This window comes from Mycothermus thermophilus, assembly GCF_041956435.1.
Source record: "Mycothermus thermophilus strain CBS 625.91 unplaced genomic scaffold VTJ04scaffold_1, whole genome shotgun sequence".
Lineage (NCBI taxonomy): Eukaryota > Fungi > Ascomycota > Sordariomycetes > Sordariales > Chaetomiaceae > Mycothermus > Mycothermus thermophilus.
Window position 1 is genome coordinate 4558288 of NW_027191427.1, and position 25579 is coordinate 4583866.

The 25579-nt window shown below is 55.5% G+C and overlaps 13 protein-coding genes across 13 annotated transcripts; 6 read left to right on the forward strand and 7 right to left on the reverse strand.

Moving 5' to 3' along the window:
* Positions 1-556: 556 nt before the first annotated feature.
* VTJ04DRAFT_1713 (uncharacterized protein) lies at positions 557-1805 on the forward strand (the record flags this gene model as incomplete). The annotated part of the gene is made up of 3 exons (XM_069359431.1): positions 557-611; positions 1108-1499; positions 1752-1805. The coding sequence occupies 3 exons, from the start codon at positions 557-559 to the stop codon at positions 1803-1805; spliced, it is 501 nt and encodes a 166-aa protein (XP_069224321.1).
* Positions 1806-1848: 43 nt separating this feature from the next.
* Positions 1849-3804, forward strand: VTJ04DRAFT_1714 (uncharacterized protein; the record flags this gene model as incomplete). The annotated part of the gene is made up of 1 exon (XM_069359432.1): positions 1849-3804. The coding sequence occupies one exon, from the start codon at positions 1849-1851 to the stop codon at positions 3802-3804; it is 1956 nt and encodes a 651-aa protein (XP_069224322.1).
* A 47-nt stretch (positions 3805-3851) lies between these two features.
* VTJ04DRAFT_1715 (uncharacterized protein) lies at positions 3852-4388 on the forward strand (the record flags this gene model as incomplete). Its single annotated transcript, XM_069359433.1, has 2 exons — positions 3852-4033; positions 4367-4388. 2 exons carry the CDS (start codon positions 3852-3854, stop codon positions 4386-4388), a joined length of 204 nt encoding a protein of 67 aa, XP_069224323.1.
* Positions 4389-6681: 2293 nt separating this feature from the next.
* On the forward strand, positions 6682-7155 carry VTJ04DRAFT_1716 (uncharacterized protein; the record flags this gene model as incomplete). The annotated part of the gene is made up of 1 exon (XM_069359434.1): positions 6682-7155. The coding sequence occupies one exon, from the start codon at positions 6682-6684 to the stop codon at positions 7153-7155; it is 474 nt and encodes a 157-aa protein (XP_069224324.1).
* Positions 7156-7225: 70 nt separating this feature from the next.
* VTJ04DRAFT_1717 (uncharacterized protein) lies at positions 7226-7555 on the reverse strand (the record flags this gene model as incomplete). Its single annotated transcript, XM_069359435.1, has 1 exon — positions 7226-7555. One exon carries the CDS (start codon positions 7553-7555, stop codon positions 7226-7228), a length of 330 nt encoding a protein of 109 aa, XP_069224325.1.
* Positions 7556-7728: 173 nt separating this feature from the next.
* Positions 7729-10100, reverse strand: VTJ04DRAFT_1718 (uncharacterized protein; the record flags this gene model as incomplete). Its single annotated transcript, XM_069359436.1, has 4 exons — positions 7729-8317; positions 8369-8927; positions 9046-9271; positions 9525-10100. The coding sequence occupies 4 exons, from the start codon at positions 10098-10100 to the stop codon at positions 7729-7731; spliced, it is 1950 nt and encodes a 649-aa protein (XP_069224326.1).
* A 94-nt stretch (positions 10101-10194) lies between these two features.
* VTJ04DRAFT_1719 (uncharacterized protein) lies at positions 10195-12118 on the reverse strand (the record flags this gene model as incomplete). The annotated part of the gene is made up of 2 exons (XM_069359437.1): positions 10195-10619; positions 12103-12118. The coding sequence occupies 2 exons, from the start codon at positions 12116-12118 to the stop codon at positions 10195-10197; spliced, it is 441 nt and encodes a 146-aa protein (XP_069224327.1).
* A 1902-nt stretch (positions 12119-14020) lies between these two features.
* On the reverse strand, positions 14021-14471 carry VTJ04DRAFT_1720 (uncharacterized protein; the record flags this gene model as incomplete). The annotated part of the gene is made up of 2 exons (XM_069359439.1): positions 14021-14246; positions 14320-14471. The coding sequence occupies 2 exons, from the start codon at positions 14469-14471 to the stop codon at positions 14021-14023; spliced, it is 378 nt and encodes a 125-aa protein (XP_069224328.1).
* Positions 14472-14545: 74 nt separating this feature from the next.
* Positions 14546-15324, reverse strand: VTJ04DRAFT_1721 (uncharacterized protein; the record flags this gene model as incomplete). Its single annotated transcript, XM_069359440.1, has 3 exons — positions 14546-14587; positions 14650-14893; positions 14966-15324. 3 exons carry the CDS (start codon positions 15322-15324, stop codon positions 14546-14548), a joined length of 645 nt encoding a protein of 214 aa, XP_069224329.1.
* A 931-nt stretch (positions 15325-16255) lies between these two features.
* Positions 16256-17746, forward strand: VTJ04DRAFT_1722 (uncharacterized protein; the record flags this gene model as incomplete). The annotated part of the gene is made up of 1 exon (XM_069359441.1): positions 16256-17746. One exon carries the CDS (start codon positions 16256-16258, stop codon positions 17744-17746), a length of 1491 nt encoding a protein of 496 aa, XP_069224330.1.
* Positions 17747-17775: 29 nt separating this feature from the next.
* On the forward strand, positions 17776-18358 carry VTJ04DRAFT_1723 (uncharacterized protein; the record flags this gene model as incomplete). Its single annotated transcript, XM_069359442.1, has 2 exons — positions 17776-18250; positions 18297-18358. The coding sequence occupies 2 exons, from the start codon at positions 17776-17778 to the stop codon at positions 18356-18358; spliced, it is 537 nt and encodes a 178-aa protein (XP_069224331.1).
* Positions 18359-18370: 12 nt separating this feature from the next.
* On the reverse strand, positions 18371-19323 carry VTJ04DRAFT_1724 (uncharacterized protein; the record flags this gene model as incomplete). The annotated part of the gene is made up of 2 exons (XM_069359443.1): positions 18371-18975; positions 19317-19323. 2 exons carry the CDS (start codon positions 19321-19323, stop codon positions 18371-18373), a joined length of 612 nt encoding a protein of 203 aa, XP_069224332.1.
* A 2054-nt stretch (positions 19324-21377) lies between these two features.
* Positions 21378-23096, reverse strand: VTJ04DRAFT_1725 (uncharacterized protein; the record flags this gene model as incomplete). The annotated part of the gene is made up of 3 exons (XM_069359444.1): positions 21378-21501; positions 21566-22401; positions 22467-23096. The coding sequence occupies 3 exons, from the start codon at positions 23094-23096 to the stop codon at positions 21378-21380; spliced, it is 1590 nt and encodes a 529-aa protein (XP_069224333.1).
* Positions 23097-25579: the final 2483 nt, after the last annotated feature.

Sequence of the window (25579 nt, forward strand, 5' to 3'; positions counted from 1 at the left end):
CCTCCAAACGCCCAGACAGGTTTCCCACCTCCACTGAGGATGGATGGTGACGTGAATGCAAACGCAGAAACTTTGTGTTGCTGGGCATGGTGCTACGCTGCAGGAGCCGCGCAATGCGATGCACGATGCACATGGAGATCCGGTGGGAGGGCATGCGTCTGGATGTCGACCGTAGTGCATAGTTCGAAGCCACATTCGGCTACAGCACCTATGGGAGCTTCGGATGGGAACAACAGATGTGATGTGATGTGATGGTCGATAGGGTGTACGTACCGTAGAAACTGCCCGCGGTGATTGATGAGAACAGTATTCGTCACCTCCCAAGTTTGTTCATGACAGTCAATGAAGACACCTCTCAACAATACTCCCGTCCCGCTCAGACACCGTACACTCGCCTCCAAAGGGCCCGTTTCCCCATTAGCCTCGACTCCTCCGTCCATGTCCCCTGCCACATCCATGGAGGTGGAGTTCGCGCCGCGGATTGGGGACGGGGGAGGCCAAGTTTGGGTTGGACCCTGACCCTGGCGCCGAGAACGATCAGGCCCCCCGCAAACAAATGCTGGAGGCGAAACGAATGCTGCTCCCTCCCCCTGACCCTGAATGTCTTGGATGTCTGCACGTCCAAATCCAGGACAGGGAGGGTCATCGAGTATCAGACAACGGGAGCACGTAGGTATAAACCATAAAACCTCCAAAGCCGGAGCTATCACGTCTGTTTCTTGTTAGGACAGGCTTGCCTCGGTACTCCAACCTGACCACTCTCTCTTTGGCTTTTCGTTTTCTTTTTTTCACATTCTCTTTTTGTTTCCTTCGGCTCCGGGAGCACGTTGGGACAGTAGAGCTCTGGCAGTTCTTGATCTTGACGATCTGACCTCACCAAACCTCTCTGCCCTGTCTTTCACCTTCTTTGTCCAAAGTTTGACCACCATTTTCTTCAGCGTATATTTTTTAACCTTTTAATTTTTGCTCTTCGTTTTCTTGCGGCTCCCGGCGTCGACGCTGTTGCTTTCCTCTTATTTTTCCGCTCCTCTTGTCCTCCGGCATTCACAACGCTGCCGTCCAATTGCTGCGGGCATCACTCCGTCACTTGGACACGACGTGCATAAGCTTCGCTGCAGGCAGTCCGGATATCCCCAACCACACCCACCACCCCGTCACCCATCACCGTGCGCCTCGGAAAGCGTCACATCTCGGCATCCAGCTCGAGTCTCTTTTGGTGTCAACCGCTATCCGCCATCACTTGCCGTTCATCACAGATCACAGATCTGTTAGTTCCCTTCCATCCACGTGAAGGACGCGGCTGCATCGACGTCACACTCTTGCATCTTGCCCGGCGCCAAATCGCTGGACTAGGACGGCTTCGAGTCTCACCAGCATCCGAACTGAAAAAGCCGTTGCCGTTCCCATCTGGGAGGTATTGGGTGGAAGAATCGAGTGAAACCTCAAGCGACACTCTACGGGTCTTTCTGGTTCTGCTGTTCTCCGGAGTGAATCCTGAGGTAAGCATACATTCTTCTCTCTCCTATTGCTGCTGTTGGCATTATGTCATTCCCGGCGTTTCCGCGGCGTTTCCGGTGGCAGAGACGGCGTCCGACGTGGATCGGGTCGGCAACGGATTCCGGCCGGTAACACTTACACAGCGCCGGGCATGCACCAGGAGTCTTGCAGTTTTTGTAATTCTGAATAATTGGCGGATACCTGTAGTAGTCATGATATGGATGCTAACAATCAATTGTCTTTGTGTTGAACAGAGTGAGTTGAACAAAGACCAAGACGGAACAACCGCCGAGCGGAGCCGAAAATAAACCTGGGCAACCACCCCACCCGCTAAACTCGAAAGTTTAAGCCATGGACTTCCCCAAGACCACCATGTCCGGCTCAATTCACCCTGCCCTTTCCCCCAGTCTCGCTCGCCCCGCAGACCAGGATCAGGAAATTCAACACTCTTCTTCCACCACCACCTCATCTCACCCTCCGACTCTGCCTCCTCTTGAGTCTCTCCCGCCTCTGCCCCTGTCCCCCCCTGCGGCATCCTCCACCTCCATCGACTTCCCCGACCTCGCAACCGTGCTCAAGACCCCTACCGGGCCGACCGCGCCCCTCACCACCACCACCGACGTCGCCGCCAGCCATCATGATTCCGTAACTGAGCCTCAATCCTCTCTGCCTGAAACAGGCAGTTTCGTCCCGCCCAATTCCGCTCCTCTGCCGCGCACCACCGGCCTGGCTCCCGCTCCTCCTCTTCCTGCTCGCGGCCATCGCAAGAACGCGCCGTCCATCGAGTCGGTTCCGCGCCAGACCATCATCAAGGCCCTTGCCTCCGTTGCCCGCAACAACAAGCCCCAGGCTCTGTCCCTGCCCGGCATGTTGTCTGCCCACAACACCACCCGGCCTGGGTCGTCGGCCGGCGCCTCGTCGCAGCAGCTGTCCGACGCCCTGAACGACCTGGCCCAGGCCCAGAACTCCCGCTTCGCCTCCATGGCCACCCCGACCGCTGCCTTCCCGTCGCTCCAGTCGCCCTGCTTCTACCACAACCGCTTCGACGATGCCGTCAACATTGACAAGGTCCTCGAGGAGATCAAGAACAACGACTGGATGTCGCACTCGCGCCTGGTCCAGACCGCCACCGGTGTGCGCGAGGTGTCCAAGCAGCTGGCGCGCCGGCCCATCAAGCGCGCCGTCAAGAACGTCATGATCGTCACCAAGGCTCGCGACAACCAGCTGGTCGTCCTGACCCGCGAGCTGGCCCTCTGGCTGCTGCAGACCCCGCGCTACGGCTCCGACCTGGGCGTCAACGTCTACGTCGACGCCAAGCTGCGCCACTCGAAGCGCTTCAACGCCCGCGGCATCCTCGACATGAACCCCCGCTTCCAGGACATGCTTCGGTACTGGACCCCGGACCTGTGCTGGAGCCAGCCCGAAAAGTTCGACCTCGTCCTGACCCTCGGTGGCGATGGTACCGTGCTCTTCACCTCGTGGCTGTTCCAGCGCATTGTGCCGCCCGTCCTGTCCTTCAGCCTGGGCAGCCTCGGCTTCCTGACCAGCTTCGAGTTTGAGCGCTACAAGGAGCACCTCAACCGCATCATGGGCGACGAGGGCATGCGCGTCAACCTCCGCATGCGCTTCACCTGCACTGTGTACCGCAACGGGACATCGGGCCACGAGATGGAGGAAGGCGAGCAGTTCGAGGTTCTCAACGAGCTCGTCATCGACCGCGGCCCGTCGCCTTATGTCTCCAACTTGGAGCTGTACGGCGACGATGAGCTGCTGACCGTGGTCCAGGCTGACGGGTGCATCTTCTCCACCCCGACCGGTTCCACCGCTTACTCCCTCTCGGCCGGTGGCTCCCTCGTCCACCCGGACATCCCCGCCATCCTCCTCACCCCCATCTGCCCCCACACCCTCTCCTTCCGGCCCATGGTGCTCTCCGACACCATGCTCCTGCGCGTGTCGGTGCCGCACAACAGCCGCGCCACCGCCTACTGCGCCTTCGACGGCAAGGGCCGCGTCGAGCTCAAGCAGGGCGACCACGTCACCATCACAGCCTCGCAGTACCCGTTCCCCACGGTCGTGAGGACGGATACCGAGTGGTTCGACAGCGTGTCGCGGACGCTGCGGTGGAACACGCGCGCCGCGACGCAAAAGGCGTTCGACGCGGGCAAGGATAAGAAGGATGGTGTGGAGGAGACGGATGAGGAGGAGGAAGGGTGGGATATCGATACCGACTCGGCGTGCTATGCCAGCGAGGAGAGTAGTACCGCGGCGAGCCCGTTGAGGAGGCAGATGAGCATGCTGGGGATGTAAAGAGGGCGAGTGTGTCGCGGACTTTTTTTCTTCTGCTTCTGAATTGAATGTGTTTTTGGCGATTGGGTTGGAGAAGGGAGAGGGTTTTTGTAAGGTGGTTTGGGAGGAGCTTTGGCGCTGGGTTAGGTTCTTGTTACCTACATTTCGTTCTCAATACCATTATTTATATGAGAGTGAAGGCAGAGCAACGATGGCTGGATGGAGGAGTGATGGTTCTCTTTGGCCTAGTGTCAGTGATAACTCCAGGGGTGATGACAAACAGCAAATACACATTCTTCACACGTACCAGCTCTTCTCACGAGCAAGTCGAATACTTGTTCTCTTGCCGTTTCTGCCCATCCATGATGAAATCGTCACCTAGGTTTTTTGAAGTGATGAAACACCAGGAAGATTCCATCACGACGAATCGTTAAGCGACAACGAAAGCTCATCTTTTGCACAAAGTCTGAATCTCTAGAGTTATTGAGAGAGAAAAATCTTCCACGTCATAAGAGTACTGCAAAAAGCAGAATGATGGTGATTTGAGGACGTGATGAACCCCTCCTTTCCCCCCTCTCTTTAGAGACCCGACCTTACGGTTCTGATGTCATTGCCACCCGAAAAGCCCCAAAAATCGTCCCATTTTTCTGCTGGTTAAGCGCCGACCTCGAGCTCTCATCCAGGTGTATCTCGCCCAAGCTGGCCCAATTCAACCCAATCACCACCAGCTTCTCTCATGTGTCTATGCCCACACCACAGCATCAACCAGGGACAGTACATACTAAACGGAGTGTGGTACATCTTCATCCGGTTTTGCTATGGGATCTGGACTTCACTTTAAAGTATAATGTCATTATCGATGGGTCGGATGCTTGCTGTTTGACTTGGGATTCTACCGTCTGTCAACCAAAGCAAAGTTGAATCAAAGGAAGGTGGGTGCATAGGCCTGCGTCCTCGGAGCCCGCCTGAATGATGACTGCTTTACGTAAGTTGGTAAGTCTCTGAGAAACCAAAAGAATTTCCTTCATATCGTCTTCCAAGACCACAACCACCTCTCATAATCTCGTCCAAACCTGCCTACCTCAGGGAGCTTCAGGGAATCACATGAAGATGGCTAAGTCCCACCCCTCAGGTAGGTGTCCTGCGAGGCTGCGGCTCGCCATCCCATTCCTACACTCCCATCATCACCACCACCACCACCACCACCACCACAGACACCACCACCACAGATACCTACGTCAACCCCTTTCCCACACGGACTTAATTCCGCCCGTTTCTCGTCCGCCAAGTCCATACATAGTACAAGGGGGAAAACTCAAATACCGCACATTTCCAAGCCACAATCGTCAATCTAAGCATCTTACCTCCGCTCTCACAAGACCCAACGCCCGCTCTCCCCATACCTACCTATCCTCGTCAGGCTCCTCGTCAGACACACATAAACCACATGCGAGGCTCGCTTGGTGCAACCCTCCAATCTGAGCTTAGTTAGCTTGGTGCTTACCTCGACCCCAAACTGAGGCGCATACGCGGGGATGGAGGGGTGGGGGCCGGGCCTTTCTGCAAACATTCAACGACTCAGCAGGATCGATATGTACAGATATACCTGGGGATGGGGAATCTACCTTACCTCGCTGACCCCTCTTCTTACCTGAGTTACCCTGTTTCCATGCAATACAGACCCTCATTCCACCGCGGGAGGGTGGGACATACTGTGTACATACATGCTCTGCCCCATAGATACCGGCCCCAATTTAGACTTAAGCCCACAGCTCTAACGCATGTGTGTCTGTGTGTGTGTGTGTGTGTGTGGACATCTGTAGGGAGAGGTCATCATGCATTGCATTAGTTTAACTGGCTGGGCGGTACTTGGTTCGCAGGCGGCGGGGGGAGGAGAAGAGCACCGCCGAATCAGCCCAACCGAAAGCAAGGCGGAAACGAAAAACGGTTCAGGTCATTTTAACCTTGAGGCTGTGTACTGCAGACTACTACTACTACTATTACTACTACTACATAGTCTATGGGTGCGGCGATGTCACGTTAACAGCAACTTTGCCCCTCTCTCTCCTCCGCATGCTATCACTTACCTGGCTCCCCGCTCGTTGTGAGGAGAGAGTCAACAAGCTCTATCTGCAGATAGGTCTACTGAGTTACCGTCTGGGCGTAGCAGGAGTTCGTGTTCAGAAGAGCCAAGACCATCATGATGCCTAAGTAGATGCATCTAAGGTAGCCAAGTCATGAGCGGCACTGAGCGGATGTCCAACCTGCTCAGTCAATCCATACAGAATCCATCCCAACCATCATCACATCAACAAGATCAAAAAAACACATCATGTATCAAACAACAAAAGTAACCATAACGTCATGCTATTTCAGGCAGTTATATACACAGCTCGGACATGTACGGACAGGAGAGAGATGCATTTGCGCAGGCCCCAAAAAAAGCGAGCGTGAGGGTGTATTCGTCATGTCTATCATTTCTTTCTCTTCCCCCGTTCCCTCTCTCATGAAGAGGATGAAGGAATATCCGGATGCCCCAGAGTTCCTGTTGCTGCTGCTGCTGCTGCTGCTTCCTCGTCCTTGTGTGTCTGCCAAGCGATGACGTCCACTCAAAATCCAGTGGTGTGGTGAGAGAGGTGGAGTGAAGTTAAGGAAGAGAAGAGAGCACAAGAGATCAGGCAAGACAGGTCAAAAGTCACCCATCAACACCCCCACCCGCCATGTAACCCGACGAATGCCGTGATGGGCGACCCCTGCCTGCCTGTATGCTTCCCTCCTCCTCAGCCTCCCTGCTTCTCACTCCCATATTCCACACCTCCGCTCTGCTGCCCTTCCATCTTCTCCGTCGTTACTATGTACATTAGGGTAATGCATTAAATATTATCAAAAAAACCGAGCATGGCGGTCCTTGTTGTGGTATTAAGTCAGACGCCCCCTGGGATGGTCGGACCTGGTCCATGTTGTTGGTCCCAATGCACCGCCCCCCAGACACGGATCGCAGGGCGCCAGGACCGCCATCTCAAAAGGTCTCTTCTTCGTCTTTCTCTCGTTGTTCGTCTTCTTCCAAGTCGGCGAGCGGTGGGGATGTGCGTAGAGGGCGGAGAGGCCAGGCTCCGTTTCGCAGGCGTAGCTTTGCTTGTTGTATCATGCGAGTTTCGTGTCGTTCGTGGTGTCGGTGATAATCCAATCGAGTCATCAGCTTCGGCCTCTCTGAGCAAATGTCGAATGCGCGTGTGCCTGCGACGCCCTCCCGGTGCAAAATATGCTATCCCCCCCAAAGTTGCCTTCTCGTGTCGTTCCAGATGTTCCGTGAGCGAATGGCGCCAGCAGGCGGGTATCCGATCCGTGTTTGATGACCCCGTTTCCCCCTAAAACCTCCTGCCGGTAGACAATGATTTCCCTTTCTCCTCTCCCGCTCCAAAAACTCCCATGAGCCCCTCCATTAAAAACGCAAGCGGGAAACAGGAAAGATGAACAAAGAAGAATAAAAAAAATACTCGAAACCCCCCAGATCTAGATGCCAAAATGCCGATTGCCATGCCGTAAATATCAACATCATGTCCTCTTGATTACACACGCTTGCGCATTCAAGTCCGTGTCGATGAAAGAGCGCAGAAGCGGCCGGGAAAAAAACCCAGGGGCGGCGTGAGCCGGCGTGGTCCGCCAGGATGCGCAACAAGTGAAAATTCCTCAAGTGAAAAAAATTAACAGGCCAGGGCACTCGGGTAAGGGGGAGAGTGGCAGGCTGATGCCCGGGGGAGAGAGCAATCATGCCACTGATTGATGAGCTTGTATCGTCTCAAGCGGAACGGTGACGCCGAGAGAAAGGGTATGTGTATGCAGAAGAAGCGGTCCGTGGCGCTGCGTGGGGAAGACCAAAACAGAAGAGCAAATGTCGCGTGAAGAAAACAAACATGTCGTGAAGGAACCACTCCAGGCGGGCGATTATACCAGCGCATCGCCTGTCAGTGACTTCGCTCGCCTCCTGGTCACCTTCTTGCTGACGGTATATACCAAATCCAGCGTCCAGAAGTGGTATATTTGCGCTTGCGCACATGGAATCGAACCAAAAATCGGCGCCACCAGCGGGACCATGACGTAGTCGATGAAGTTGGTCTTGAGCTTGCGCTTCGAGAAGTGCATGCCCTTGAGCAGCCCAGCGTCTCCCATCTCCCTCTCACGAGTCTCGACGCAGATGTCATGGAAGCTCTCGTAGAGGAAGAGGTACAGGGCAACCTCCATGAAACCGAGCGTGCGGAGGACGTTGCAGATGCTGAAGATGAAGGACACGTGGTGGACGTCAGGCGCCCCATCCATGACCCACACGAAAAGGGTCGACGCAATGACGAGGATGGTCATCTGCACAGGGAGGAAATGGGCCTCGAAGAGACGGTGGAAGAGGTAGATTATCCTCTTCCAATCGGGCTCTTTGAGCGTGTCCGTCACGACGTCCGAGAAAATGCCGCTCTCAGAGGATGTGTCGGAGCCGGCGCTATCAATCGACTGAGGGACGTAGCTATCCGAATCGTCGTTCCTGGGTATCATATTAGTCTGAGCTCATCAACTCGAAGGATCGGAAACTCACAGAGAGGTGTGAAGAGGCCGGAACGCCCTGGAGGTGTGCTTGCGCTCCTTCCAGACCTCGACGACCTTCCTCAGAGCATAGCCGGTGTCCAGAGCACCCCACATGTGCCGGAGGGCCTGCTTGTACCGGGCGCGCACATCCATTATGATGCCCGGAATGCCCTTGCCATAGCCGCCACCCGTGACGTTGGTCTGACTGACCGGGGCCAAAACCGTGCGAACCGTCAAATTGCCGTTGAGCGCGAAAAAGCACTTGAGATACATGTGCAAATCCTCGCCAATGGCCTCGTTATCGCAGTCCCAACCGCCGACGCGATCGACCAGCTCCAGGGGCAGAGAGTACACCGAGGTGGGCGGGGCGATGGTAGAGCCCTTGTACAGACCAGACATACCGGCAGCGGACCACAGGATGTCGGCGACGCGGACAACGGCGGGGACGTTCTGGGCATTGCGATCGAAGATGATGGGCACGGAATAGAGCGTGGTTGTCGCCGTCTCGGGATACGCCATATGCATTGTCGTGATATTGGCGAAGTAGGCGCTTGAGAGGTGACTGTCGGCTGCAGGTAGACAAACTTGGTTAGCGGGGTGCCTGACATGCAGCTGCAGCCTTGAAACCAGTGGCAAACCGATTGCATGGCTAGCTGCGAGGTTACGGAGGCGGGTGGGTGTACACACCATCAATACCGGTGACGATTACATCCTTGCGCTGAGCGAGGCTGTACTTTTCGCTCAGCTTACGCGCTGCCCAGGCCATGTTGCTACCCTTGCCGGCGAGCTCGCCAGGCAGATCGGGCGGGTGCACCGTGAAGTCGATTGAGCGGAACTTCTTGGAGAACTCGTTGACCAAACCAGTAGCCTTGGCCACCGCATTTTGCTCCCGCTGCTCCATCGCAAGGTAAACCTGGGAAAGGCCATCTGTTAGCACCTAAAATTTGGACCATGGCGCGGGGGTTGACGCGAAGCCACAGCATCGGTTCTCCCTGGAGCTGAGAGCATTCCCCACACATCCAGTCGGAGCAATCGCAGCGCCAACACATTGCGCCGGCCGCCTAGCCCATCGTGGGGACAAGCCTGCTGAATTGACCGCCTTCTCGCGGGATGTGGGGAAGACCAAGTGCAAAAAAGGGAACTAAAGGGTTTGGGATCCAACTTACATCGTACGTGTTGCGCGCCTGCGAATGCGAAGCCAACACCTCGAGGGTCTCGCGCAGGGTCTCAATCTCCTCCTTGTAGTTGGGGATCACAATGGCGTGAATGACCCGGTCGGGAGCAATGTCACCATCCGCGTAACGCTCAATGTCCAGGTCGCCAGCTTCGCTGCTCGAGGTCGAGCTGACGTCGCGCGATGAGGTCAGAGTTTCGGAGCTGGAGAGCGAGGTGGAGGAGCCGCGGCGGCGGTGGCCGAACTTGAGAGCCCTCAGAGCCTTGGAGCGCTGGGCCTGGCGAAGAGAGCGGGTGATGGAAAAGACGGCCCAGCAGGAACGCAGCGGGAAGACGAAGACCAGAAAGTGAATAAACAAGCAGTACCACGCAAAAAACTTAACCCAAAACCGGGCCGTCCGCGGGTTGTAGCCTGTGGGCGCGGCCGCAGTAAGAAAAGTCGATTGATATTTGTATTCATGCCGCTGAGCCTCGAGCTCACTTGTGATCGCCATGTAGCTGAGTGCGATGGTGCTCAGCATGGCAATGCCGCCGGCGCGGCGGCTGCTCCATGCTAATATGCTGGACATGATGGCCGTGCTGCGAACGGGGCGATGGATGGAACAATAACCGAGGGCCGGAATAAAAAAAACCAATTTCTGATTACTGGAGAAGGTGGCTGGGTTAAGGAGAGGCGACGCGTCGTGCTGTGTTCTCCTCTGGCAGACGAGGTGCACCAAGGGACGGGCTCAACTGGCTGCTAGGAGGCGGCAACAGGAGGTCGGGGCAGCGTTGACGGCGGAGATTGAGTCGAGCACACGTCGAATTGAAGGGGCCTGTGGTGGACACAACACAACAGGGACGCGGGGGGTTGTGTACAGTACAGTGGTACTCGACGTGGTGCCTGCACAGGTCCGCTGGCGCAAGCAGGCCTGGTGATGGCGGGGAGGAAGGAAGGAGGTATGGAAAAGGAGAGGTCAGAGAGAGGAAGAGAAGGAAAGGAGGAAAATTCGGAGCAGAATGGTTGGCGGTCGGGTGTAGGTAAAGTGGTGGCAGCTTTGGACAAGCGGTGCGCCGCTGGGCTCGGCTCTGCCTTGGGTTGGCCAAGGCTGGACTGGGGGGTAACGTTGGGGGGGCTAAGTCGGGGGAACGTGCTTGAAGCTGAGCTTGGAGCAGTTCCAGTGCTGGCAATGGAACCCCACGGCGCCAGGCCCGTTCCAGGGTCAGAGAAAAAGGGGAAACGCAGCCAACGCGTCCCTGACCACTCTTCTGGGCGAACAATTCTCTGACGAACCAATACTGGGATGCAAAGCTCTCTCCGCCCAACGACGTGCAGCAGCAAAGACCAGTGATGCGACGGCCAGGGACGGAGGGCACCCCAGCCTCTTCGCCCGTTCCTTACCTAACTTCCTTTACAACACAGTGCAATACGCTTTCATAGGAAACCCGACATCCATCCCATGCCCATCTTGCTACTGAGTTGTTCCGCGCTTGTCAAATTTGGGCCACACACGTTCTGGCCAAGCCGGGGCTGATTGGATGGGCTGTTGGTCAGCGAGCCTTCACCTCTCAGTCTGGGATGGTGGTTCAAGTCAAGCGGTGGCGCGGTCACAGACAAGCGAGTTCGACTTTGATCGCCAGAAGATCCAGAAGACAAGCCAAATCCCGTCTGTTTTGTGCCGCAAATCAGCCCTGGAAGTCACCATATGTTGTCTGTTGGCGACCATGGTGTTTTGTGTTCTGTCGCTCCATGGGGAGATTTTGCTGCAAGGCTGTGTCCTCTTCACAACTGGAAGGGGCGGTGACATCAGGTCCGCGTCAGACAATCTCTGGGCAGATTGTGTGGCGAGTTTCGCCATTTGTGGGATGGACTTTGAGAGAGCATCTCAGCACCATGGAGGTTTGTCTGATCTGGGTCTGGCTGTCAGATTTTCGGATTTGCGAAACCTGTTGTCTGGACGCTCTCAGCTCTGCTGGTCACAGGAGCGACTGGAAAGTCGGCGTCGCAAGGCTGTGTGTCTGGGGCTAGGTGAAATGCAGGAAGCATCCAGGGCAACCCATCCGCAGCTCCAATGCAGGGCCGCGGTTGGGATAAGATTGGCTCGAGAGGGCGCGCCAAGCCACGGCAGTTCCAGCCGGTGCTCCGTAATCGTACGGTAACGCTGTCATGCCATACGGACAGTGTAGAAACTCTGTAAATTGACACTGTAGTCTACTTTTCGGGCCTGGTAGGCTGTAACCTTGTTGCCTGACCTCCAGGGCAGGGCTGACTGTTCAAAATAGCGGAGTGAAATTCGGAAATGGAGAAACACCGCCCTGCCTTTCCAGCATTGTTGACGGACTGCTTGATGTTGAACTTCCCTGAAGGTTGCGCCCATGTTGCCAGCCTGGCTGGTACGGTGTTCTTCTACTTTGTAGGTACGGATACATAAGCTGTGGGACAATCATCACACAATCTGCGAGCTATGACGGGCATGCCCAACGCCTACGACTCTGTCTTTCGTAGACTCCCGTCCCAATCTGGATAAGTGCTTCGCCCATCACCAACCTCCCATCGTCAGCTTACCAGCACCTAAATCAGCCAACGCTTACTCCGTGCTCGCTGCATCCTTGATACTGACCTCAGGTGAGCGCATGAAGAAATCAAAGAATCCCAAAAATCTCCAGCCTTGAACAGCGGCACAAAGTCACAAGCTTGGCCTGCGGCACAGAGGACAGAAAACGTTATTCGTCCGTCCAGTTTTACGCTGAGGCCAGCGACCGAGAGACTTGAAACTCATGATGTGGGGAAATCTTCACTTGGAAGAAACTGCAGAAACTATAACTACTAATAGCAACAAAACGGGGATTGACCCGCGCCACCTCAACCTGTTCGCGGGTCCCTGCGCCACACGGTTTCCGCTCAGCCCTGACACCCTCCCCCCACACCTAAGCAGCATTGTGTGTTGTTGTGGTGATCAGGGAGCTTGTGAGAACTCATGATGGCCGAGTTCACCCCTTATTACGCAGGCAACTATGTACAATGCAGCATCGGTAAACGAACTTCAATTCGAGCTCAACGGCGTAGATCCCTTTGCTGGACGGCAGGGGCGCGGAACAAACTTTTTCTCTCAAGCGGGAACTTGTGTTGTCTCGTCGCGTCTTTTCGCGCTTGTGACTTGACCCGTCACTGTGCCATCCGGTCCAGACCTCAGCCATTGACAACGCTAGCTTCTGAATCCACCGTGGCTGCCCGCGTAACCATTGTAACGCCGGACAGTTTCCATGTTTCCGTTGGCTACCTGACAATCAAGCGGTGGGGGGCACGCAGGTACTGTACATACATACGTAGGGAGCTCATATGGGTAGGATTGAGCCTCATGACTAACATTGAAAGTACGCAGAACTAGGTTTCTTGTGCGTGGGTTGTACTAAAAGGCTTGGTCACGCAAGGCTCTGCAGTTTTTTTCCTTAGATTAGCTCGTCCATGACGCGTGTTTGGCGCGAATTGGAGCATTTGTCTGCAGAGCCAGACGCAACCCATTCATCAGGAAAACTTGGGAACATGGAACAACCTGAAGATCAGGTACGGAGGAACGGCAAGTAAATTTCCGCACCCAGGCACAGTGTGCGGCGCGTTGAAACAGGAGCAGGCTCCTTGAATTCAATTGAAAGTGGCGTCTCTGTAGCTAGCATCTGCATGATTCTCGACCTCATTTTACTCGACAGGCTTGACAAGCGTCCCATTGGACAAAAATCGCGGAAGTTTGTGATCCTTTCCCACCCTCCTGGCAAGCAGAAAAAAACAGCGCTCCCTGTTTCTCCCAAGCTTTATGGCTGTCAGCCTTGGCTTGTAGGGTGCGATCCCGCCCGGGAGTCATTTCGCTTCCAGCCGACAACGCAACATCTTGGGCCGTTCCTTGGTTGATGTTGTCTCAGTCCTCCGAGACCAGGATCCTGGAGATCCAGGCTGACGGTTCTGGATGTGCTCGGTAGAAGCGGATCTTGATGACGGCGTACTCCGTACACCCGATCTACAACTCCAGTTTACCTACTTTGTAGAGTATAACGTCTGTAAAGTGCTTACCTATGAATTAGTAGGTTCTCTCCTTCAAATACATACAGAATTGAGACCGGTTTGCATGTCCAAGGTGCCAACCCACCAGCTGGCTTCCCGCCGTACACACATGACTGACGCAGCACAAACTTAGTGTCAACGAACAACCTTATTAGTAGACGCCGGTAAAGGCCAAATCTGCCGCCAAGGATCCCAAACAGGAGGCGCACATCACGGCTCTGAAATTCCCAAGATCTGACTACTGCGCAGGAGGCAATGCGGTCACAAAACGGAAACTGCGGCAAAATTCCGTCATCCTGGCTGACATTCTGTGCTTCAATAGTGCGCATGAGAAAATATATCTACACCACTTTGCCCAAGCGCTCAAGTGATCACATTCAGGTTGAGAATCCCCTTTTCTCCAACATGAACCAGCCATTCCAAAAAGAGCCCAATCGTGGCAGCCAACCGTGATTACCACTGCAGGCTCCTGGTCGAGGTGTAACTCGGGGAAGGTGTCGGTCCTCGCGGCCGAGTAAACCTCCGTCTTAAGGATGTAAATGTGTGGACTTTGTGGGACGAAGGATCGAGTCTCGGACGTGCCGCAAAGCATCCGCATTGCGAACCAGGCCGTCGACGGTCGCGACGTGGCCACCCCTTATTATTTCCATCCTCCAGATCCTCCGGACGGTTCCAATATCTCAACAAATGGGCAATCACCCGGCAGTTAACGTGATTTCCACGACCATTCATCACGTGTCACCACTCGTGACGGGTGAGACTCCCGGCAGCCCATCCACCTCTGGAGACAGTCTTGTTGCTGGACCGGCCGGTTCAAAAGCGGTAGATAGACGACGGTGCCAGCATCGCAGTTCCGGCGGCCAGTATGGCTAGGATTCTCCAAACACCATGGGAATTGCACCATCCGGGGCCTGGATCTAGGAGGTCTCTTTTAACCAAGGCCACACCTGTGAATAGGGACCTTGGTAACCCTTCCCTTCACACAACCTTCTCGAACATCTTCTGAATAGGTTTGGCAGCCTGGAAGGGCAGATGTCAACAGCGAATATCCACGGGGCATGGGGTGCTTGGGAAGGACTCACGTCAATGAACTTCTCCAGGTCCTTATCTAGGTTGGCCAGGTCGTCGCGGCGCTTCTTGTTCTCGGCGATCAACTTCTGTTTACGCCTCACCAGCTCCAGCCGTTGTTGTTCAAGAGCCTCGCGTTCCGCCTTCTCATGGTTGATACGCGCCACCATAAGCGCATTCTCATCGTCATCGGCATGTTCGGGGTGCTGCGCAAGGAACTCCTCGACTGGGATCAACGGTAGCTGCTGGTACGTATGTCTGATAAACACAGAGTCAGCGCATCTGCTTTCATCGATCCACCACGGTGTGTACAAGGCAAGGGAAACATACTCAAAGCTCTCGCAGGCGGCAATCTCTCCCTCCAGATGCCGCTGTTCGTAATACAGATTCTGGAGTTGCAAGTGCAGCACGTCCACCTCGTGTCGGGCCTCCGCCGTCTGACTCTTGGTGTCGCGCGCGCGGAAATGGGCGGCGCGGTGCAGCCCGCGGAGGTGCGCGATGTTAGCGACGAGGAGCTTTTGCTGCCTCGATATCTCCGTCAGGGCTTCGCTCCGTATGGGCGCGTTGCTGTCGGCGGCGATGGTCTGCGCGATGAGGTCGATCAGCGCTTGCGCCTGTTCCCGGGCGGCCCTGGATGTCTCAATGACCGCGGCCAGTGACGGGTCCGTGATGTGCGCATCTGTGGTCATGATGGTTGGTATGTGCGAGTATACTCGTCGCAAGAAAGAGGCAGGAGATGAGGTCGGGTTCGGTCGGTCGGGTCGCCGGATCGGGATGTCGGTGGATGCCACGGAGACACCAACATATGCGGCCGTCTCGACGGCCCTAGTTCCGCGTCGGAGTCGGGCAAGAGGACTCTGTCCACTCGTTTCGTGTTCGGATCTATCCGAGAAACGTGAAAATGTCGATGTCGCCGATAACGACTATCGGGACGCTAGGCCGTCATGCAATCAGAAGCTTCATGAATCGCCAAGTTCGCGATTGACTGACGTCTTGCCTCGGCGAAAGCGCTGTCACAAGGAATGGAATGCTTGAAATGTCGGAGCTGGGACTTGGCCGCGATGATGTTTTTGAGTGGGGCGGTGGAGACATGACGCACCAAAGCTGCGAACTGCTGCCAATTGGTGGCCCTCTCCGCCCACTCTGCCGCAGCTGGAGACAGGGACCGGGCGCATTCGGCTGCGGGATGCTGGCCCTCTGCGCTTCTGGGCTGCAACCGGCTTGCGCTGAGGGGGCGGGATTCAGGCGGAGCGTCCGGACGCAACTCCATGAGGAATCCACCAACTCCTTTCCACATATTTCCTCCTGTGCGTCCACGCCGGAACCCAAACAAACGTCTTTTGATCCACCATTTGTACATATTGCCCGTGGGTGAAAAGACTGGGGTTCCGGTGTTTCCATCGATCCTTTCTTTCAAAATCTCGCTCCTGCAACGGAAACTTGCCGATTACTCAGTCAACCGCACCTGCGGGCTTTGCCTCTAGACGAACTCTGCCCACAACATCCAAAAAATCGCAAAGGCGACGTCACGTTCATCGATCCCCTATTCTGTTGCATCTGCAGTCGGCAAACGGTGCCGTATCCTGTTGCACGGCGTCCCGGTCAGTACCCTGCCCCGCCATGGACGTCTCGTCCAACATGGGGTGTCCCGCCCCTTTCACCTTCAGCTCCTGCGACAACTCGAATGGCTCCTTGACCTCCAGCCATGAGGCCCCGAACCGACCCGCCGTCCGCCGCCGGAGGCGCTCGCAGCAGCGGAGGAAGTCCATCGTCAACCAGATCATGGATGGTGAGGAAGGTCTGTTGCTCAAGTTGGATCTGTTCCTGACGGAGCTCGAGAAGAAGTTTGAGAAGTGGGAAAACTATGGGGAGATGACTCTGGACTCGAGCATTTCGGCAGCCTTCAACACCCTTCAGGCCGTCCGTTCCCGATGCTCCCAGGTGTCGGAGGAAGTCATGGGTGCCGGTCGCAAGAAACTCCACGTCATGGTCGAGACGCTTGAGTCGAGATACCATGAGGCGCTGGCGGCGGCAGAATCCCTAAACGAGAAGGCTAAGGTCAGCATCGAGCTGCTCGATGGCATGCTTCAGGAGATGGAGGAGCAGGCGGCCAAGTTGAGGGAGAAGGGATTGGCAAATGCCGCAAATGCCGCAGAGACCATCATGGGCGAGGCCCATCGTGTTGTCGATGAAAGTATCGAACGGGCTCTCCGCGCCGCCGAATCTCTCGAGGAGCACATTCAACGCGCCATCGCCCGAGCACGCGAGCACGGGCTCATCCACTACCACGACCTTCCGCACCCCTGGAGAATCAATCCTCACATCCTCAAGGGGTATCGCTTTTCCGAGACCAAGCTGGCCTGCGTCAAGTCTGCCTTTGGCTTCTCCAACGAACTCGTCAACATCTGGTCCCACGCCATTGGCCTTATCCTTGTTCTCTCGGTCGCCTTCTACTTCTACCCGATGAGCGCCAACTTCCACATGAGCACCAAGGCCGATATTTTCATCGCCGCGGTTTTCTTCTTTGCCGCCTGCCAGTGCCTGGCCTGCAGCGTCATTTGGCACACCATGAACTCCGTGGCCGACGTCAGCCTCATCTCCATGTTCGCCTGCGTCGACTATACTGGAATTTCGCTGCTGATCGCAGCATCCATCATGACGACCGAGTACACCGCCTTTTATTGCGAGCCCGTGAGCCGCTGGATCTACATGGTCGCCACGGCCATCCTCGGGGTCGGCGGTGTGATCCTCCCCTGGCATCCCCGGTTTAATGGCCAGGATATGCAGTGGTTGAGAGTCGGCTTCTACGTGGCGCTTTCGGCCACGGGTTTCTTGCCCATTCTCCAGCTGTCCCTGACGCGGAGCTTCGAAGACGTCATTGCCTTCTACGCCCCGATCACCAAATCCCTTCTCGTCTACTTGCTAGGCGCTTGCGTCTACGCCAGCCAGGTTCCCGAGCGCTGGTGCCCTGGCATGTTCGATTATGTTGGAGGGAGTCACAATCTCTGGCACGTCGCGGTGCTTGGGGGCATTCTCTTCCACTACACGGCCATGCAGGACTTCTTTTCTCACGCTTTCCGGCTCGCCCAGGACGGCTGCGCCGCGTTCTAACTCCGAAACTAACAAATCATGTGGATATCATGTGGATTTGGCGGGTAGACGATAGAACACGAAGTCATGACTTGAGAATCTGCATGTGCTATTACCGCCGACCAGATTCTCCACCATCCTCTTTCCGAGGAATCCGCTGCTGCTTTCATGACGACCGAGAGCGACCGCTTCAGGGGATAGGCCGCTCGTCACGAACTCGATGGTCATATATCCGGCGCCCGACAGACTCTCCCAGCACGGCACGGCACATCTTCGCTCTCCCCCTCGAGGACAGCCGCTTCCGCCTCTTTCCACACATTCCGAGCCTTGGGCGCCTGCGGTTGCATATTTCAGCATCCTCCCTCCCGATCCAAGTCATCAGTGTTGCCAGGGGCTGTTGGTGGTGGCAAGTCGACTCCGTTTTTCGCAACCACAGTAAGGGCATCGATCAGCGGCTTCGTCCGGTTCATTTGCCAGGCAGCTTGAACCCCGCATTCTTGGCGCACGTCTCGAGATCCTCGCTCTGTTCCCGTCGTCAGCGTTTGCCAGCAGTCCAAGGAGAGGGCGCCAGCTCTCACATTCAAGCAGCAGAATCCAGCCACTGGCGCGCACCAAGTACCCTTGGTGCAGTAACTGTTGTCGACGCTACAACATGACTAGGTGGTGGTCAGTCGGCGGAATGGGCTTGGTGCGTCGGGAAGGGGTATCAAAGACGTACATGACCGAGATCTGGATTATAGCACGATTTGCTTGTCTGGATCGACCGTCAGCGAACCGTCGCCTCGTTTCGATCGCCTGGGTAGAACATACCGGGCCCCCGCACTGCTTCCATCCGACACCATACGTTTCCGCACAGCTCATGTCGTGTTGCGTCATGTTGGAGACTGTCGCGAGGGATCCGAGCGGTTTTTGTTCCCAGTCTGCTGGGACAGGGACAGCCACGCCAACCGCTCCGCCTACGGCCAGGAGGAGACAAGCAATGGAGTGATGCATTTTGGAGGCAGCAGGCTTCGTTCTGGTGGACAATCTCGAGCGGATTCGTTCCCTCTGGCTCGGGCCTTTTGGCTTCGTCGTCGTCTTCGAAAAGTGTTGGTATCTGTCAATGAGGAACGGCAGCTTTGTCTTTGTAGATCGCTCGGGTGCGGTACACAAAATGGCGGTAGAAATGGAATGTTGGCCGTCGTCGTTGGTAAGACACGGTTGGGAACCCGGGAAGTCGGGTTTGAGGTTATGGGGTAATGATAATAATGCTTATGAATAGAGTAGAGTTAGATGGGGTTGGGATTAATGAAGAGACAATGACACGTTCGAGAACAGCTGATGTCAAGTCCTGGATTGAGTTGTCGAATGATCTCCGCTTGTTAATATATTCGACAGATGGACTACCGCCGGATAATTTGAGGGAGGTTAACCCGGTATGCAAGTCACTTTTGGAAGATCGAGATGTAAGGGCGGGCTTGTTGCAAAGGAAGAAGCGAATGGCCGGAGAAAAGTAGCTAGTTACTCTTGAACAACAAAGAAACCCTTGTAGAAACAAAACCTCGAGATGACGGAAAGGAATCCCCGGTCTTTGGATCGGGGGGAAACGCACATGGCATTTTGTTGTGTTGTTGAGAACAAGATCCACCATCACCAACCAAACCCCATGACCGCCTCAGAGGCCCGGGACTGGTCAGGTCCAGTCCAAGGGGCGCCGGAGCCGCCGCTCCATCGATCGTCTAACCGATCAAGTCCCCCCTGTCAAACGTTTCACACGCTTCACCAACGCATCTGAGCGCAGCCAGTCAAGAAAGATGGCGGAGAGTCTGATTTGATCAGTGGGAAGAGGCGGCTTTTCCAATGCCTTGCGTGCTGTGTCGTTGCATTCGCCCCGGAGTTGTTGTTCGGCTCCAAGAGAGAAACTCGTCTGGATCCCAACCACGGAGAGGTTGTAAAGGTCACGGGCGCCGTTGAACTCTGCATACTACAGCACTGCTTCGTACCACCCATGTTGTACACACTTAGCACCTGGACCGCTGAGCGGGTTGATGGCCATATGAGTACCTAGATAGCTCACTCTTCTTTGATCTCAAATCCCACCCCGTTCTGGCACACATACCTCCGTTGAAGAGGCCAGTAATCGCTCCTATTCACCGCTGATTCCGTCCGTTCCTGAAAACAAACACGTGGATGTCCTCTTTGTATCGATGGGGGCTTGTGTTCAGCCCAACCCCAGATTCTTGGACAGAACATTCAAACGAACAAACCATGACTCGCCACCAAGGAACGCCGGCTCCGAGACTGGTTCCATGACTCGGCGGGCGGGAGGGAGAGAAGTGATTTGAGATTGGGGGTGGGCGGCAGGCAAAGAAAATACAAGGCACCACAGCAGCTGAAAACGCACATATGTCCGGCAACTCGCAGGAAGAACCAAGAAGCTACAGAGAATAAACTAATCCAAACAAACCCACCCTGGCTAGTCGGAACCACAACTGCCGCCCGCTTGGAACAGGGACAGGGACAGGGACACCGATATGGACGCCAATGTCAGCTTCATCAATCAATGGTTGGATCACAAAAAGCAGAGTTGAACAACGGCAACTCTCATGGGACGTGGTTTCACGATTCAGAAGCTTCAGCTGGTCGATTCAACGCCACGTCTCAAGGCGCATGCAGGGGCCCGTGCCGGCATGGTGTGGTGGCGGCCTCAGTGACGTTGAACCTGGAGCACGGGCAATGATGAGTTCTTTTGACATTGTAGTTGCGCAGAACATCGACATTGGGAAGAAACTTGGCCTTGGGATATAGATGATGAGGAACAGGCCATTGGTACTACCGACCTACACAACCCAATGTCAACGTCTATCCGTTTGACATGAGATACACAGCTCCCCCTTCATTTTCGGTGGCTTGAGGGGGAGGGGTCACAACGACAATGGTGGAGTCCAGACAGCCGACATTTTATTGTTTTCTAACTATCAGATCTGTACATCATTATTATCATGCCCAAAAACCGCAGTCGATATAGGTATTTTCCCATCCCCATCCCTCCGAGTCCAGGTCCAGAAACGCCGCGCGAGCCCGCGTAGATTCCTTTATGTTCTCCAAGCCATCCATGACGGTGCAACGTAATATGTAAAAACAACCTCTAGAAAATCGAGTCGGCTTTCTGGATGCCAACCCACCACCCCTACGTGCCACTATCACCAGTGTGACAGCCAGAATATCGGAGCCCTCGTCCACCAACTGACTGCCAGCAGCCACAATGTGCCACGGCTACCTACAACAGTTGCACAGGGTATCAAACCGCCATGTGCCATCCCCATTTACCCTGGTCAGGGGCGTGAACCGAAACTGGGCCCAAGACAGGACAACTGGCAACGACGTCCCCAGCATCCGTTGTATGGAATGCGGCCCACTTGCACGTGGAAGAGCAAACGCGACACCCACTGCTCTTTGGTAGCATCTGGACCGCGCTGCGGAGCTGGCTCTTTTCACCGCAGCCGGGGAACCCACTCGTTACGTCGAGATGTCGAGAGACTTGATAAAACTCGGCCGTCCTGCAGTGGGACAGCGGACTAAAAGCTCGAGGGCAATGGCGAGAGCCGATTCCTGATCAACTTTTGCCTGCTCATAGCTATCGTGCGTGAGAAAAGAGGTGACTCGGCTTCCGTTACCGTGCGTGAGCCACTATTTCGGCGTAGACATCGTCAGGAATCATCTTGATAATGGCCAGGGTTGTCCGCTTGATCTGCTCGGCTTGGAGGGCCGGGAAGGAACGGAGCAGCTTGTTCGGACTAAATGTGACCGACGGTTAGTATATGACTTGCTTTCCGTCGCGATTTCTCTAAGTTTACGTACCTAGGCGACTCCATGATCTTTCCGCGGATCATAACCAGCTGAGCGACGATGCACAGGATGTTAAGATGTGGCCCATAGGCAAAGAGGAAGTCCCAGAGGCGGAGCACTTCGGGTAGCGGAGGCGTGCAGGCGCAAAGGGTCAGGACAGATGGGAAGGCATAGATTTCTGCTGTCAAGTTCTTGGACAGCAGGTACATGGCGAGCTTCGGGTCGACAATGGCCAGAACCTTATCAACCAAAGCAAGGCCTTTATGCACTCCGTCCATGGCGCCACGGATATAACCTGGCAATTCCTTGGTCAAGAGCTGGTGGAAGGCCACGTAGGCCTCGGCCTCGCTGCGAGCGGCGTAGAGGAACGGAGCAGCCAACACATTCATGCCCTGGACGTAGGTCGCGGTCTCAGTTGCGGTAACGCTGGCGACGGAGCCTTCGGTGGTCAGGGTCCGGGCCCGAGCCCGCTTAGCTGCCGGTGACGAGGCTGGACTGCCAAAATCGCTCCCTCCATATCCTGTTCCTGGACGGCTAGATGACTGATCGAGAGAATAACGTGTGCTGCTGGCTCGGCTGCCCATACTGGCTACGCTGGCGTTGTCGCGCATACGCTCCGCTTCCCGGGCGTCATGCAAGGTCCAGGCAAAGGCATTGAGCAAACGGATCAGGCTCGCCTCACTGACGCGTCGGCGAAACAGGGGATCTGTGGACAGGGTGCGGAAGGTGTCGTTGCGAATCTTGGAGTAGGCTGGCGACGCGCCGCGGTGGATCAGGGCCAGATAGCTGTCGGTGTCGAGCATGGGCGCATTAAGCAGAATGAGCCAGACGTAGATGCGGAGCGATGACTTCCGAGAGGTTAGTATGCCGCCTAGGCCAGCGAGAGCGGCACAAGATGAAGACATGTACTCACCATGCCGTCGCTGTCGGAGCGAATACCTTGGTCGAGGATCTTGAGGCGCGTGCTCTCGAGGGCTCCCTCAACATCGCCGTTCGGTGGACCTTCGCGAATCAACCTCTCGAGGGACATAGCATCGGCAGCGAGGGAGCGTTTGCTCAGGACGGAGGGCCGGGTTTTGGCGGCGGTCATGGTTGCGGCGAACTGCGCGGGATCTGGAAGAGGTGGTGCGTCGCTGTTGGAGCGTGCTCTCTGGGATGAGGGGTTGGTACTTGCATGTCTTCGCGTCGCCGTCGCCGCGGGAGGAGGAAGAGGAGAAGGAGAGGGTCTCGCGAGAAGGCGTTGACTAAAGGATTGCAACTGGGGGGATGGGGAAGAAGAGGAGGACGGCGGCGGCAGACGGGATGGCAACAGCAGGTCTTGTTGAAGTTGAGGGCGGGACTGAGACTGGAAGTGGTGCCGTTGCTGCGAAATGAGCGATGGCTGGCCGGGGCCTGTTGCCTTTGCTGATCCAAGGGCATGGGCCGACTGCAATCTCCTGAGGCCCCGGTGGGAGAGGCCCGGTTCGGCAGGTGGGTGGAGCTGTGTTGCTCCGGAAGGAGGGATTAGCGCAAACGGCACCTCCTTGTTGTTGAGGCCCGGCATCGTGGTTGCTTGAATGGCACGCTCCTTCCGACAACCGAGAAACGAGCAGCGAGGTAAAATTGTTTGGGTCGGTTTGATGTGGTTATGGGGTCACCTCAGGTTCAGGTTTGTGGTGTTTTGCTCTGCATCGCGACGGGATGGAGGTTTGGAGTTTGGGGCTGGACACAGTCGATGTGGTTGGTCGGCTCGTGGTTGCCCCAGATCCGGCAGCACGGGAGGTTGGAGCTGCACGCAAGCACATCCATCCCGTCAGGCCCCCGTGTCAGATTCGCGACAAACGCGTCTGCTTTCCAAGGCAGGCGGGGCCAAGGCCACACGGCATGAATGAAACACACAATTCAATTCTTCCCCAGCATGCGGCATCTCCGATTTCATTGAGCCACGGTTACGGTATATACTCTATAGTAGTAGTGCAATTCTGCCGCAAGTACGGAATACTAATATTGGCTCGCCTTTGTCTCTTCCGAGATTGTTGATGTTACTCTTCACGTGAAGCTGCTTCCACAATCTCCATCCAAAACCGCAGGGCAATTCCAGTTTCCCATGGAACCGCAAAGTGGGGACGAACCGCCCCATCGGAAAACCATCGACGGCCTGGGCGGGCCTGATTCCAGCCACGCAAGATGTGGGCACCTTGGCCAGGTACCGCGGCGGGTTGCTGGGGAATTGATGTGTTGAGCGGCTGGTGACCTTTGTCTGCGACGCCTCTGCGACGCCCAAACTTTCATCTCCCATCCAGCGCTTCCACCTGATGTTGGCCTCTCTAATGACAATGTGCACCAAGAAAACTCATCCTAAAAGTACAGTTACTCCGTCCACCCGCCCAGCCGACCCTCTGCAGCGCAAGAGCCATCCTCAGCCACATCAATCTATGAAGCGTGTGGCAAAGACGATTGGTGACTCGATTGCAGAACCTTTGCAGATGCGATCGACAGTCACCTGCTTGGGAGTTACCTCACTATCTTCGTGACACTTCCGGGTCAAGTAGCCGTCCCTTTGTCAAGGAGAAGACGGAGCAATGCTCCTCCGTACTTACTATATGTCACCGCCATCAACATTCATGGACAGGACAACTGAGAGGTTCCGGCGAGAGACTCGTAACGAATCCTCAAGGCCATCCCAACCAAGTGCGTCTCGATCAGGTCGGTGGAAGATCCCCTGGTGACTTTCTTTTTCTCATTTCCAGTCTCCCTGCTGCTCTCCCAGGCCGAGGCTGACCTTGGGCACTTGCGCCCTGTTCGATGTCGAAACACCACACAGAGTCCTGGTGGCTGGGCCGTTCAGCGCTCTCTCGCAGACGACTCCTTGTCAAATGGACCAGTTAGATTTGATCTGATTCCTAAGGCTGCTGGGATTCTTTCGACATCGAGTACCAGTGTAAGTCACTTGCCTCAACCCCCAGGCCGCTGCCACCGTTCGGGCCACTAGGTATACTTGGTTGGGTGACTTCACGGGTTGTTTGACGGGCCCCAGAGATTAACAGAGGAGTGCGTCTCGATGTGGAGATGCTCTCTTTGATGGACGGACATCAATGTCCTTCACGGACGAACCACAAATGCGTCTGAATCCTCGGGCGATGCGAGAAACTCGAATGCTCATATCACACCGAGCAAACAGAGCTTGATCATCAGTTAAAACACGTCCCCGAGTCTGGCAAAAGATAACCCCCGTGGGCCGTGTTGTCCATCATGACAATGGGCTCCCAAGGAGCAAACATTCAGCAGGATTGAAGACAGAGTCGAGTCCAACACTCAAAGGGTGGATTGGTTGTAATGTCCCTCCTCGGGGCCAGTTGGATGTTTGGGGGTTTCCCGGAGACCATTAGGCACTGCTACATCTTGCCTTGGCCATCAAGCCGAAAGGTGAGGCATGGCGTCTGGGGTCTTGGGAAGTCCACCATACACTGAATATCGACGATGATGTTGTGGAGATCGGCTTCGGCATCGATCTTGGCTTGGTGCGAGGTCGGGTCTTAGGGTTTCCTAAAATGGAGGCGTCCAAGGTTGGGATTGGCCAAAGCCATCTACTCCACAAGGCCAGCCACGATGCTGTTTCTTCGGCTGTCTCGGGAGGACAACAACTTGGCAACTCGACGGCGAGATGGTTCATGGACATTTGTTGGATTGATGAATCGATGGTCGACGAATTGAGCTCTGTTCATCCTGCCCATTCACCATTTTTGTGAATTCGAGCCGTTGTCAATTCCGACAGTCAAGACTCCCTAGGCACCCGGTTCGAGATCGGAAATTTTCAAGATCGAAATCGCTCATTCGGTCAAATGTCTGAAAAGTTTTCTTTCCTTTGTGGGATAAAATTTCCACACGAGGCCGCGATCGGCATGCCTTGCTGCCAGTAGAAGCCGACAAACAAGGAGATTTTGGCGACAGCTAGAAATCGAGTTTTCGACATGCTCGCTGCCCTGGTTCTGTTAATCCGTCGATCAAAAGCCTAAGAAACCGTTATCAACGGTGTCAACTCATCAA